The 15,489-nt window shown below is 41.6% G+C and overlaps 2 protein-coding genes across 2 annotated transcripts; both read right to left on the minus strand.

The window, feature by feature from the left end:
- Positions 1-62: 62 nt before the first annotated feature.
- Positions 63-3,202, minus strand: mfap5 (microfibril associated protein 5). Its single transcript, XM_056380367.1, has 7 exons — positions 3,066-3,202; positions 1,951-2,025; positions 1,807-1,839; positions 1,641-1,676; positions 1,390-1,477; positions 693-766; positions 63-600 (listed from the first exon to the last, which is right to left on the minus strand). The coding sequence occupies exons 2-7, from the start codon at positions 1,991-1,993 to the stop codon at positions 488-490; spliced, it is 387 nt and encodes a 128-aa protein (XP_056236342.1). The 5' UTR covers positions 1,994-2,025; positions 3,066-3,202; the 3' UTR covers positions 63-487.
- Positions 3,203-8,318: 5,116 nt separating this feature from the next.
- On the minus strand, positions 8,319-13,853 carry sbk3 (SH3 domain binding kinase family, member 3). The gene is made up of 4 exons (XM_056380313.1): positions 13,490-13,853; positions 11,194-11,341; positions 10,442-10,644; positions 8,319-9,423 (listed from the first exon to the last, which is right to left on the minus strand). Exons 1-4 carry the CDS (start codon positions 13,493-13,495, stop codon positions 8,656-8,658), a joined length of 1,125 nt encoding a protein of 374 aa, XP_056236288.1. The 5' UTR covers positions 13,496-13,853; the 3' UTR covers positions 8,319-8,655.
- Between the last annotated feature and the right edge of the window lie 1,636 nt (positions 13,854-15,489).

Consider the following 15,489-nt stretch of genomic DNA (forward strand, 5'->3'; position numbering starts at 1 on the left):
TGTTGTTTTTCCTCTTGAAATAAAATGGTTAAAATAAATAAATAAACAAATTAACTCATGAATAAATGTAGTTATATTTTATTGGATACAATAGTGCACATAATACTGGATTGTGAATGAGTACCTTACAATCCACACGAGTGGGTCTTTCTTTGTACAATGAAATGACTCAGTGCTGCTATAGGCCCATTACTACAGTACCTTAAATGGATCGTAAACCATGGAAGACATGATCTGTGTCCAACAACACACAGATGAAATGAGCACACCTTCAATATTCACACACAATTAAAAGACTAATACATAAACATAGATATGACTCAGCACACTTGTGTGTTTGTGTGTGTGTGTAAGAGAAAGAAAAAGACCCCCAGGTGTTGAGCAGTGGATTTATGGTGTTATGGGCTGTTTTTATGACAACGCCCCTAGTTCTGTGTCTCTAAGGGGCTCCATCCTCACCGGTGGTCACATCGCCATCCTGGGCCCATCAAGCCTTGTTTGCCCAGGTTTTGGGGTTGCTACGGCGACTGCGACAGCGTTTCCTATTAGATGACCTCTCAGAACGTCTAGGCCACCCAGACAACTCTCTGCACAGCTCAGCTGCAGTGTGCAAAAGACAGACAGATTTCCTCAAGTGCATGATCATAAACCCTGACATCAACGTGCTTGTTAGCACGTGTAGACTGTCTCACCTTTCAGATACTCATCCTGTTGGCACACGGTCCTCATGCAGATCTCTTTGTTGATCACGTAGACACGAGGGACGCTGTGTGAGAAACAGGATATAACATGAGCAGTCTGTTGTGTTAGAGCTGTGGGGGCACAGTGACTTGGTGTATCTAAAACCTTATATGACTGAGCTTTGCCAGCAGTTGAATGTAATTAAGTACATTTATACAAGCTCTTTAAACAATTGCAATTTTGAGGTACTTGTACTGAAATATTTCCATTTTTCTGTACATTATACTATTAACGCACTAGATTTGTATGATGTCTGTAGTTAATTTGCAAATTAAGATTTTCTATACAAAACATGATCCTTTTATAAAATCTGAATTTTTAAGATTAAACTAACCAGCAATATATAAAGTAGATACATTAACATGCTGCTCACACATTTATGCACAATAATTAACGCAATAATAACATCTGTTTCAATACATTGATACTAATATACTTGATTGCAATTTTAATGTCTGTAATGGAGTATGTTCTCACTGTGGTACTGTATTGCTACATTTACTTAAGTAACAGTCCTCAGTACTATATAAGTGCCCTCACTGAGGGACACCAAGATCTTTAGTGCTCACTTATAAAAGTCAGCTGTTCTACTGGCAAATTGCTGAATTAAAATTGTATTTCTGTAAACTGAAAAAATCTGCAGATCACCTGTAGAAACAAAGACCACCAATACATCTCTTGATGGGCTTGTGAACCGAGTACATCCTGGTGCAAGGATACATCTCTTCCCTACAGTCTGCAGAGACAGGAGATATGTGTCACAATGAAACTGTATCAGTCACAACGAAAAGATGAAGCACACCAGAACTTGCATAAGGGTGAGTGTTTGTGCCAAGAGCTCAAGGGGCCTCCTGAGAGGCCGTGCAGGGGTACAGCGTCTCCAAACTGCTGTCACTCACTGTCTGGCAAGGGGCTTGCAGGTGGTACAGTGGCCTCTAGAAACAAGGAAAGAAATCACGATCAGAAAAACCGGTGACCCACATCAGTGACCCACAGACTGACAGATGTCATGCAACATAACGCGTTCCTGATCTAAAGTGTGACTTATAAGGAGAGGAGCATTACCAGACTCCTGGGCTTGGGCTACAGCTGTGAGCACTGTGGAACAGAAACCACATGAGGGGAGTGTTTCGCAGCATAAAAACAAACACACAGCGACTCAACCGTAATTAAACAAGATGATTTGTGTGTTCTGTTTGGCAGCGTTACCGTGGAAACTGCAGAGGAGCAGGACCACTGGAAGGCTGCCCATTCCTTCAACTTGCAAGGGGTATGCTTTACGAGCTGGAGGAAACCGAAGAGGAAAAGAGTCAGGATGATTTCACAGAGTGGAACTGTTCAATATCCTCTCTCAAGATTTTTGTGCTGTTTATGTTTCCTTTAATCCCCCTGCATATAAATGCTCCCAACATTCCAGGTCACTGTAATGTTTTCCCTACAGTTTTGCACCAGCTAAAAACACAGAGAGGGGTGCTATGTTTTGGGTAACAGACAAGTTGTCATCGTTATAGAAGAGAGCCTGATGTCATTTTGCTGTGGAGTAATATGTTCTGCAGTACATGCTGGTAATTACTGGGCTGCATGTAAACAGCCGCATGAAGTATCAATGGAGCAACTAAAGAAAAGTTCGCTTTAAAAAACATTTTACTTTCTTCTTCTGAAAATGTTTTTCCTCTTTCCCTGAGTCCCTTCTTTCTCTCTCTCCTTCCCTCTCCCGCCCAGCATCATTCCTCTTGTGATGTGTCAGTGTAACTTTGGAGTCCAAGTTGTGAGTTCTCTCAAAAGAATGTGTTTTTTTGTGCCCTATTTGAGCACCCTTCCACCCCTCCACCCCTCCTCTGTTACAGTCGCACATTCTTTTCCAGCTTTCTTTTCATGGCAAATATTGCAGCTTTCCAAGTGTACGATCACCACCGGCCAGTCTGAGCGTGACGGTTTTGTCACAAGCTGTGTCTTTTCTGCAGCGATAATCCCAGAGTCATACATATGCACCCACTGAAAATGAAACTCTGAATTGTCATGGTTTAGCTCCATGCATGCCTCTGTTGATTTGTTTGCGAGAGTGACATGTTTTCCACTGCTTGTACTTACTGAACTCTGCATGCAACCACACATCACCTAACTAAAACTTCTGAAGTGAATCAGTTAATCAGCCAAGCATTCACTCTCAACATTTTATGTTTACATCTAATCTATAGGAGAAATTCCTTCCATTAATATCTTTGGATGTGAGCTATCTTTCATCTGCAGATGTTCCTGTGTTTATTTCCTACAGTATGTGTCAAAATCAGGTGAAAAAAGAAGCATAATTAACTTGTACTCACAACTTTTGCTGTCGTCCACAACTGCTTTACTTTTATGAATCTTTTGTCTTCTCCTCTTTCTCCTCCTTCCCTCTCCTCCTCCCTCCTCCTCCTCCTCCCTCAGTCTTCCTTCCGATCATCGTTTTTTGGATTTTCACTTTTTTTTTCTGTTCCAATCTGGTAAAAATTTAGCATGCAAATGCAATCTGACGTCACACACACCTTTTTATGGTCTCCTTGAGCAGACATTTTATTAGACACATATACTGTTCCAGTGTCCTGTATCTATGTGTCTCTTAGTGTCTCATCACACAAAACAAAACATTCAGACTGTCATCATCCACAAAAAAGTAGGGCAGTTCTTCTTGTTCATTAAATAGGCTACGTTACATCAGTGTGATGAGGACTAATATGTAAAATATAAGTAAGTAAATATTCAGTTTCATATATTCAAATGACAGTAACAGTATGTTCACATGATAAAAAAAAGATCAGAGGAGCAGGTCTTTTTGTCTGGATGAATTTCCTCCCATTGTTATGACAATGTGTACCTTTGTTTCAAAACTCACCCATTTAATTTTCAATAAAAAAAATTAAGTTTGCAGCTAAAGCACATAATCATTTAACAGTGGGCCTCAAATTTGACTTTTGCACTACTTAATGTAACCAGCAGATGTAGCAGTGCACACAGAGAGAGGGACAGTATACAACAGCTTAGACACGAACCAACATGTACAGTATATGCTGTAAATATATAACTAATATATATACATATATTATATTATATAGAATATAACATATATAACCGAGATGTTTGAACAGGTCACCTTGGGCTCCAGGAAATTGTGATGGGCATGTTTTACTATTTTACATCTCATAGAGTAAACTATTAATCAATAAATAGTCATTTAATTCATAATGACATTTCAGAATGACATATTAGTTGCAGCATTAGTCTGATTTATTGACACATTTTGCTCAGTTTATTCTGATTTCGAGAATGTATATCATTGAGGGAAGTGGGTAAAACACTGCTTAAAGAACATGAAGTGTATTTGAGGAGCCTGCCTTCACAGACACCACTGAAAAGACTATAATGATGTGATAGCATCTTATATCATTATTTATATTTTACTTATTTCTATGAGTGGTTTTGGTATACTGGACAAGAACAGGTGATGCCTTCAGGGAGATATTAAAATAAACACAAAACTAAGCAAACCATGAAGAGGGTTTGCTATCTATAATAAACCTAACTTCATCACCTGCTCAGTCTGTTCTCCTTAGTTGTTTGATAAATACAAAAGTGTCTAGTTCCTCGGAAATGGATGTGGCACAATTACTTGCAACATAAGAACTTTAATCTGTAGTAGTCACACAAATATATATAGCTGAATATTTGTCATCTGTTACCCGCAATTCACTTAACACAAGTTATCCTTCAAATATCCCAAGTGGTAATCTCTGCAAAGATGAAAGTGACTATCAAGGCCGCAGTTCCTGACCCTTTGTCTCAGAGGCTCTTTGTGTTGAAAAGACGCTTTTCATTGGGACCGTTATAGCTGCATTGGGGAAGAAACTTGACTCTGCATCGGCTTCCATGGACTTGACTAATATAACTATTGCTGCACATACCCTTGAAGTCAGAGACTCTTCAAGCTCTTGGACTGACTAGGCCACCACAGGCCTAGTCAGTCCAAGAGGGAGACACTCATCATCCCCCTGACATATCGGGGCTACACGGACTCCCAAGTGAGTGTCTGTGGGGTGGCCCTAACAAGGTCGACCAGGCGAGGCTGATGACAGCTTGACAGATGGAGGCAGTGTAAGCAAAAGAGAAGTGGAGAGGAGCCAAGAGGGACGATCAATCCTTTGAACACATCAACCTGCCACTCTCCCCACGCCGTTCCGGCATGATGGGAAAGTAGAGCCGAGAGGAGCAGAGATGAAGACAGAGAAGAAAGACAAGAGAGGAGTAAAGGAGGCAGGTGTTAGGGGAGACCGAAAGCAACGCAGACCGGTTAAGGCAATCATGCCAGATAGTAAACACATGATAATCTCGCAACTTGTTTATTAGATGGAAGGCACTGCCTGAGGCATGCCAAGTCTGCAGTGCATACTGTCTCTCTCTGCGACCTCCTTTTCACCCCATTGCACCCCTCCCTCCCTCATTCTACCTCTCTGCATTTCAGGCAGCTGATACATTTTTCATGTAGTACTGCTGTGTTCCCTATGCATGAAAACATACACACACCGAATTCTGAATTCGCCAATTAGCACATTGCAAAGCTCAGCAAATGCTCAGTCTTCACATACAGGCTATACATTGTAAACTAGATCCAGGGTTGGTCATCAGTGGTTCTCGCTGTGCACACACATTCATTCAAAGCTCTTCCAGTGAACCTGTTTAAGCAGTTAAAGTAGCTGAACCTCAACAAGCAGCAATGCAACGCAGGAAGTCGAGGGCGTAGGGGAAATTTAGGCCATGATGTCCCAAGTGGTTGGCTTCCTTCTGGGGATACATTTCAGACATTTGGCCATATATGCTCCACTCAGGCCATCAATCTGGCTCTCATATCGGTGTCTGCTTTTGCAGTTATCATTCTCATGACATGTGATGTTTTTTATCAGATATCTGTCTAAATATCTGTTACAACGAATATTGCTTTCCAGCTGGTTGTCCCTGTATCCTCTGTCTACCTGCGCTGAATGTTCATTTTACAGAACATTGCGAACTGTCTCCTAAAGACTGTGATGTAAGTTATAAGATGTAAAATCAGAAGACTCTTTAAAGACACTAAATTGGAGCAAATAAAAAGGTTTGGACTTTTATGCCAAAGGGAGCTTTATTAAACTTAGTAGCATGAAATTTGAATCTGGCTGACATTATAAATCTGAGTCTGAACGTCTTGAGTTTCTAGATTAGAACAGGTGTCCGTCGTCTTCACAAGCGTTTTAAAGGCCTATCCTAACTTGGAAGTACTTTCTTGACTTAAAGTAAACAAGCTGCATATCCCTGACATTACACACATTTGGATATTTGTAAGGACAAGCAGTCTGTATATCTGTCCTTGTTTCTCCTGTTTTCATCATCCCTGCTATCTGTCCTCGTGGACCTCCAGCAGATTTGCACCTCGACCAGCATCTTTGTGTTGGCACTCTATTGTCTCTGTGGTACACACCATGTGTTTCCATTTGTCAGGCTGTGCGCCTCCATTAACTCCCCACCTGAATGTCACATGAGCCTTGTGCCTCTGTTTCCCAGAAAACAGCAAATCCCAAATGGCCGTTTCTAAAGGAGATATTTTAATGGGACACAGCTAATGAAGGCTGGTAGTCCTTGGTTCATGGTAGCAGTGACCTGAGAAGAAAACAGATCCAGAGAGTGAGGGAATCAAAGGGTGCAGAAAGTAGATGTGACAACAAAAGCAAAGATGAAAGGAAAGGACAAGACCCAAGTGGCATGACAGGAGAAAGGGAAAAGTAATCAGCAAGAGGGGCCATAGATTAAAAGAAAAAGAGCAGAGACGAGGGAGTTAACAGGCGAGATGGGTCACAGTGTTCCATCAGATTGTGCTGTTACAGGCCTGTGGGCGCCAAGGCAGCCTGGCTTTTGCATTTGGAGGGCTGTGGACTGCAGATAGTCAAAGAGAGGTGATGATGTCCATTGCGTGTAAATAGATGGACTTGGGGTCTATTTTTAAATCCATCTGGAGTGGCCCTTAGCAGGGGTTAGCACAGGCCCTACTGACTTATACACTCGTACTGCACATTAGCAGCTTGCTACCAACAGGGATCCACTCCAAACTGAAACTGAAATATTGTGCATGCTGCAATGTGAAGGTTTTTTTATTTTATTTTTGTGTCATGCCTTTTTTTTGCATTTATCTATATGGTGGAACTGAGCCTGAATCTCATGTGTAGCAAAGTTAATTTTTGCAATTCAAGTGGTGTCAAGTTCTTTGCGTTTACCATGACAAACAGTTGCTAACATAGCACGATTCAGTAGGAGCAAACGTATGCAAAGTCGGGAATACCACTGCGTTGTTTTGGGGGCACCGTGCCAGGAATGCAGGTGATTTTTCAACCATTAATCGTCCTCTGCGACAGATGTAGGACAAGTGTCCACACGGACAGTATGGAGGTCAGCCTGCGATGTGTGCAGATTTCACGTGAGGTTTGTTCTACTGTCAACACATCAATCAATCATGTATAAGTACAGTATAATATTTTAAAATAAAGTTTCTTTAGCGTCTGATCATTTAGGCAGGAGTTGAGGATGAATATGATGTCTCTCCTGCTGCAGGTAGTATGCCTGGGCTTTGCATCAGGCACACTTGGACGAGGATCACGCTGGTATCACTATCAGCTTGTATTGTTCAGTCCAATTTTAGATGTGCTTCTTCTGTTCTGCAGCACCTGTTGCTTCACCACGTCAAAGATGTCACTCCTTTCCATAGGTGTACTTTTCTAAGGCCTCATAAGGATTTTAGCTATTATTTATACATAATTGATTTATTCTATTGAATTATTTACATAAAACTAACCCGTAATTAAGTCTAAAAAAAACGGTCTGGTTTAGAGCTCATATCGAAGTTATACATGTTGATGTATCCTCAATAAAAGGTCATTGGTTTTTTGCCTCACAGTTTTTCACAAATGTTTCTTGGCAGCATGCTGTTCTTTCAGGAAGGGTGCCAGACATTTGTTGGTCTCCTTCCATATTAATTAAAATGTTGAATAAAAACACTAATCAAGCTATGTTAGAAGAGAACATACCGTACAACAACTGTCTCATTTATATGTGGCTTTTCAAACCCATTATTCAATATTTATGGCTTTTTGTTTACAATACTAATGAATGATGTGTTTACTAGTTTATTAAGTTAATTGTAAAGTTATTATTATTTTATGTATTCTTAAATGAAATCAGTGGGTTAGGGTTTTTTTTTTTATTCCAATTTTGAGGATTTAAATGTTTCCTGATCGCTTCCCGTCCTGCATCAGAAATACTGATGTTTTAATCAAGAAACATCAGGTGCCTGAGAGACTGTCTCAGGTTGGGTAGGGGTTTGCAGCAGCAACACTGCAGGAGTGTGTGGGGGGGGGCAATACAGTGTTCTAGTGCACGGCCGTACTTAAAATAGACAACAAGCTGTCTCATCTAGAAGTGCCGTTCAAGAATCCTTTATATCACAAGACTGTAACATAAAATGTGCAGTTTTGTGCTACATTGATTTAATATGCGCGTGTAAATTTCATGAGAGATTCATGTTAACACAAAGAGTTCAGACTTTATTGAGACAACAATTCCAAAACATATTTTATAGCCATTATAATATATCTCAAGGTTTCAGGCAACAAATGTTTCTTGTATTATCTATAGTCTCTTCTCATTAAGACACACATACATACAAATACACACTGAAATATATGCAACAATGGAAGCGGTAACTTTAGTAAGGATATTTATAAAAAATATGAAATATACAGCACCTTATAGTGTATACATTTGCACAGGAGTAAAATCTATATTTACACTCAAAAATAAATTGCAACAATTTTACATTCATTAAAAATTTGTCTTGAAACAAGTTTATAAAGACAAAATTTATCTCTCCCCTCTTCCCTCCCTGACCAGCTCTTCCTCCACCCCTCCCCCCTCTCTTATTTTTCTGGCCTCCTTCTCTGCCTCTTCTGCTTTCCTCTTCTCCACTCTCTCTGTCTCCATCAGCCACGGCCCTCCCAGGTAGCTCAGGAGCTCCTCCGGGTTTCCTCGCTGTCTGGGCTCAGGGTGGAGCAGCTCCTTGAATAGAGTCATCACAAGTGGGCTGAGGCCCTCAAACTGTGAGGGAGGAGGGTTGTCCCTTTGGTTTTCCGCCATGATTATGTAACTGTCAGTGTCCTCCTCACTGATCTTCTCCTCCTTTTCCGCCTCACGGTTAAACCACTCGTGGTATCTACGGTAACCACGGTCATCGTGGGTGCTCTCCTCCCAGGGGAAGCATCCAGTCAGTAGGCAGTAGACGAGTACACCAAGGGCCCAGCTGTCGATACAGGGCTCCACTGTTATCCAAATGTCCTCCATCTCGTCTTCAGTCCCCTCGCACAACCTCCTCTTCATCTCCTTCTCAGCCTCCTTAGCTGGCTCCACCTCAGGAGTACAGAAGGGCGAATCATACCAGACAGCTCGAACGGTGGAGCCGATGGCTCGGGCAAGGCCGAAGTCTCCCAGTTTGACCCAGCGACAGGAACTGTCACACAGGAAGATATTCTCAGGTTTGATGTCACGGTGGACGAAGCCAAGGGAGTGGAGGTGTGAAACAGCACCACTCAGCTGGGCCATCACCCTCTGAACACACTCTTCATCCACCCCAACCTAAAACAGAGAGATAGTCTGGATCAGACACTTACTTATAACTTAGTACAGCTTTCAGTTTAGACAAAACTATGAAGATTAGATGGAGTCGGGTCAGAACACTACATCGTTGGCGCAAAGTCAAACAAACTCTGCGTCATCAGAATGGTTGATGATGCTCTTGGAAATCCCTGCTTTACCTCATGTACTCCCTCTTCATTCACTGAGAGCAGGGTGAGAGCAGGGTGCCCTTACTCTTATCAGCACTCTATTATGTTACTGGCAGTGACACTATCAAAGAAGAGGGTGACCTGGAATCCATTAGCAAGCACGTCCCAAGTTTTTGCTGACAGAAATGAAAGCTCAAAAGGAGTGGATCAGCAGTTACACTTTCCCTCAAAATCCCCTTTAAGAAAGTCTCACTGCAGACACACACTAAGACTTTCAGACTGTTGCAGCGTTGCATTTTGCAGCTTCGATTATGTTCACAGGGAACATTTTGTTCTAGAGAAGGAAGTGATACGTTCTATACACGATAAAAGTACTTTGGTTTAGGTCAGGGAAAGATTGTGGTTTTGGTTAAATGATGATAAAGTAAAAAGGTTCTTTCTCAGGCTTTAAGTCACAGCTGACTTTTTCCATATCAAAGTGCTGTGACACACACAGAAAGCATTTTAGCTTCAGTTGCCTCAAGCAGCATTGTGTTGCAATAGCAGAAATTACAGGGAAACCAAATGAAATACATTCTCATTAAACCTTTTAAGAAGCGTTCATTAGCAACATTCATGTCAGATTGCAAGAAACAGTCTGAAAACATTTCCACATTATGTTGATAGAAACGGTAATGTGGGTGGCAGTAACGGTTCTTTATAAATATATTAGTGTATATGCTGTTGTATATTAGTAGGATATGAATGTTATTTCTAGGTGACAGAGCTGTAGGCCAATTGCACATTCATGCAAGCTTTTGTTCTGCTGAAATTAGAGGAAATAGAGGGCATCAAAAACACATTTCATGCCACAAATCAGCAAAACTGACCTCTGACGCTATTACACTGTAGAGGTCACCGTACAGGCCGGCTTGCTGGGCAAACACATAGTAGGTTGGTGTGGAAAAGAAGATGCCAAGAGCCCGAGTGAGAGAAGGATGGGTGCAGTAAGACAGGGAGAGATTGTATTCACGCAGGAAAGAGGAGAGGGAAGTTGACTGACGAGGGAAGAACTTCAGAGCCATAGGAGTTCCTGAGAGGAATGAAGCAAGATGAGACGTGTTGAATATTACAATATCTAATGAGCTTTAGTCAGATAGTCAGATTTCAATAACAAACTGCCATCATTGATGCAATGTGAGTGTTATCCATCAATGACACTGCGAACAAATTTAACTTCCCCTTTGGGGCGACTCTGTTTCACGGCTGTACCCCAGTTGCAGCAACTCTATCCCAGAGAATGTACCAAAGCACTTCATTACAGCAACAGAGGCGCAAAAGGTTAAGTGAACACTATCAAAAGACAAATCTGTCCTCACCTTACTTCGGCACTGACTCCACACAACATGGGCAGTTTCTTCATTAGAAAGAAACATGAGCCTGAGTTAAATGTGCTGCAGTGGAGTTATGTCATTTCATCTACTTCAGATTAGACACTGGGAGCTCAAAGGTGTAATCAAAACTCTTAATTAAATAGACAAGCATTAGGAAGTTTGATGGACATTTCACACAATCTTACAGACTGCTCGAATTGAGACATAAAAAAGCTGCCATGACCTTTCACCTTGAGTCTTGCACTAACCTCGCTTTCTGTGAACAGCCAACATGACCTTTCCGTAGGATCCCTCTCCCAGGAGCTTTACCATCTGGAAGTGTTCGGACACTTTCAGAGTGGGCATGGACTGCGCCGACAGGAAACATAGCTCATCAAGTTCCTGAGCTGCTGCCGCCTAAAGAGCACACGCACACACACAAATCCAAATTCAGTGTCTACTTATGATGATTGGTTTGGTGGCGTCAAGAGAAAGGAGATCTACTGCTTGAGTGGCGTGTTGATGCTGATGATAAATAGCACCACCGAATCTGAATCTGATTTTAAGGGTCCACATACTGATGTGTCACCTGAACCTGCGACATGGCTCGTTGCGCAATGAGGACCTGGCAACTTTAAATCTCATATATCTCATTAGTTGCAATAGTGACGTATTACATCATGAGACTCAAGGGGATTTTGTTGTTTTCCGAGAGTATGTTCATTTACACACTCCGACTCTGAGTCGAAGAAGCTTGTGCCATCTCAGCAGAAGCCAGTGGAACATATTGCGTTGTGTTATTGCTTTCTGCTGATCTGCCTTGATCTCCATTGTCCCATAGACAGGATAAACTTCAGACGTCAAGGTGATGTCTTATCAGCGTGATCAGAACATTTGGCGCTGTCATTCAGTTTCCACTGTCATTCTCTGTTTTGTGAAGTCACATCCACGATGGCTTCCTTTGAAGTAGATCCCCCCCTCTTAGGAAGGGTGTGAACGGTTACGACACACAGCTTAACACAAAAGATGTTGTGATTGCAGGAGGATAACATATTTTTAATTTTGACCTTCCACATGTTGTGTAACTGAGCTTGGTGGGAAACTGATTTTAATTTTGATCTGATTACTTCTGTTATGTTCTTGTAAACACCTGTAACACCCCTCATGGTCACTGCACTAATATCAATGTAATTTTCTGGTTCGACATTTTCCAATCACTAATAAATCTCTGTTGGTGGTAACATATCAAACGGTGCCATATGACACTTAAGATTTATTCATGAACGTTATCTGAGCAATGCCATGCCAGAAGTTTAGAAAATGGATGGATCTCAGTTATGAGTTCCTGCCTGACAAATAAATGGATCTGATGTGCAGCCAAAAATAAGACCGCAGGTTTCAGCCAGTCCGAGTTCTGCTTGGCACAGATATTACCAAGACAGCGCTATTTTAAACAGAGCCAATAGTGGGCTGCTTAAAGATCAATGGCGTATTAACTGATGTTGCTCTATAGGTGCACCAATAGGCTTCGGTTTATGTGTCCAAGAGGTCACATTTCAGTCACTGAGAGAACTCACAGACAAACAAAAACACTGCATTTGGGACAGTTACCAAATGCACAGAAGGTAAAATTGAGGACATGATGTTTCAACAGGAATCCTCATATTAATCAACTTACTGTATGTGCACATTGATAAAAGTGATATTATAGGAAACGAGAATGTAATAGACACCGAGCTATGTTGTCTATGTATATTCATGTACGTCTTTTCACAGTTTTGAGCTCAAAGCACAGTGTGTAAATCCTGAATTCAAATCTCAGTTGGGTTTCTTTCACAGAGTTGTTAACACGGGTTATGTGTATCACATTCTTCAGCTGCTCTACATTCCACTCATGCCAAATGAAATGAATATAATTTATTACATTTTGAGAATTGCTTGCAGCTGGAGTTTTATCCATGTCACAGTTTAAGTTTGATTTAATGGCTCTGACATAAATTATCGCGTATGCATCTAAAACATTCGTTGCATCGCAAGCACCCTGACATTTTCCGTGTCCTTGAAAGCTGAGGTGATTATTAATTAAACCCTTACTAGTAAATCGCCTTTGGCATGGAGCAAAAAGTGATCTGAGATTTTAATAAGAGCTCTGCTGGAGCTAACATCATTAACAGATTTGAAGTCCAGTTGAGGTGCTCAACGTTACAAGCTGAAAATCCCTTCAACAGCATTGTTTATCAAACCTTTGCAGCCTCAGAGCAATTTTATGCTAAAGAGCCACTGATGCATTTGTGCCGTGCCTGCATGTCACCTCATCATATAGCCTAGTTGCAAAAACACATTTGTAATATCATACTTAAAACCCCCAACCGTTTGCACATACAGAAAATTATTACATTTATGTCTTTGTTGCCATTGTTTTTGTTTGATTGTTTGTTTGTTTGTTTTGCAGAACAATGTGATGACTTTTGTGAGCATGAGTTAACCTGTAAAGCTGTTGCTAAAGTGTGTATGTAAAAGTTTGATGCTGCATTTAGCTTCACAGGAATAAAGTGCAATACTTACTGTCATTTTCTGTTCAGTTGGTTGATCTCTGGTCACTTTGTCTGGACTCTTTTCAGCATCTAAAGAAAGACTTTCAACGCCTTGCAAGCTGCTGTCAGTGTAACTAGCTACTGGTTTATGCTGGAGATCTACTGTGTGTCCTTGACTAGGCGATAATTAAAGTGGAATTGAAGTTGATATTTTTGCCTCTGCTCCGTGGGTCCATGCAGTAGCACAGCAGCTTTATAGAGGAGGGTCATAAATGTTTACTGGAGACCTGAATATTGACTGTGTGCTTCTCCCCAGGAGACACACACTGAACTCTCTCCCTCTCTTTTCCTATTCTTGTGCCAACCCTCTCTCCCAGCCTCTGGCCTGTTATGCTGGCAAATACGCATGAACCAGCTACAAGGTATTTCACCCCCCCTCCCACCCCCTCACCCCACCCCCCTCCCTGTGTGCTCCTCCACTCCTCCCTCTCTCTCCTCGTATACACAGCAGTGTTACCATCCCACCGTTTCCAATCTGTCAGTCAGACTGACCATATTAACCCATCGCTCTCTTGCCTCCCCTTTCCTCAGCTGTCATTCACTTTGTGCCCCCCCACTCTACCCCTCTCCTCCTCTTTCTCTTTCCATGTCTCTCTCTCTTTCTCACCCTCTCAGTCAGTCTGAGTCAGTGAATTCCCCCCACAGTGTAGGATTCCTCGTTTAATCAACAGGTATGCTGGAATGATCGGAATAGGCCAACAAGCTGCACCCATGATCCCTGAATCTTGTTGGGATTATGGGGTGCACATAAGTGTGCCACATGTGGACCCTTTTATTGCCCAATATCATTGTCCTTTCCTCTTGTCTGTCTTTCATTCTTGTCTGACTCTGCAGGAGGCAAATGTAATATAATTTGAAATATATTAAATCCATCTCATTTCCCCATGACACCATCTTGTCTCTTGACTCTACAATGAAGAACTTCTTCCAGATTTTCATCTGTCACTTTTTATCACCAGCAGATGAATTTTTTCCCTTCGTCTTACTCTTCCACTCTAAAATCTCCCCTTGTCTCCTTCCAAATGCATATTATTGCCTATCATCACACACTGACATAGCTAACAGCTGAAAGCTTGCCCTACAAAACAGCTTCATTCTGTACTGTCTTCATGCCAGCTCTGTTTCCTTCTTAGCACCAGCTGCAGGTCAGACCACTTCTCCAGCTCCCATGGCTTTGACACTCTCCTCCTCTTTCTGTCCGCTCAGATAGATTTCTCCTGCTACTACATACTACAGTACTATTATTGCCACTGGCTTGATGGCTGTGCGTTATGTAACACAAACACTGGCTGCTATCACAACGGCTGGTCGCCTCTCAGGTTACTACCACTGCCATGCTGAGGCCGCCAATAACCAATATGTATTTCCATGTTTGTGCTTGCAGCATAGGGTCCGTCGGCCCCTGCTGTGACAACCAGCTTCGCCACTCCACCAGCAAAGTTCAACTTTCATCGCTTTGCATGAGTTGATGCCAAGAAAGAGTCACTTTCATTCACAAATACTGCACAAGTGTGTAACACACACACACTTGTTCAAAATGTAGTCACTATGCATACATGAATTCTGATAGTTCTTGAACATTTGGAGAAGAGAACACACTCACACTCACTTTGCTGACAGTTACTGGCAAGTTACACAACATGTGTCTTTGCTATTTGGTTACTTTGGGCTTTTCACAACTAAAAAAGGAAATTGTTTCTTCTTACACAAGAGAAGGTCTTCTCTTCCAGCTCTCTTTAACTGTACATTATAATTTAACATGATATTAACTGAAAGAGAAGACGCCAAGACCTTTAGCCTCTTTCTACTTAAAAAGAAACATGGCATAAGTTGCCATAATATTTTATTCCAGAGAGTCATATTTGTTTGTCCTTAATTCGATATATTAGCACAAAAGTTGTACAGGTTACATTAGGTTTCCATTTCCTGGTATGTGCAGTGGGAATGGTACAATGAAAGAAAGGCCACAGA

This window comes from Seriola aureovittata, chromosome 7 (genome assembly GCF_021018895.1).
Source record: "Seriola aureovittata isolate HTS-2021-v1 ecotype China chromosome 7, ASM2101889v1, whole genome shotgun sequence".
Taxonomy (NCBI): domain Eukaryota; kingdom Metazoa; phylum Chordata; class Actinopteri; order Carangiformes; family Carangidae; genus Seriola; species Seriola aureovittata.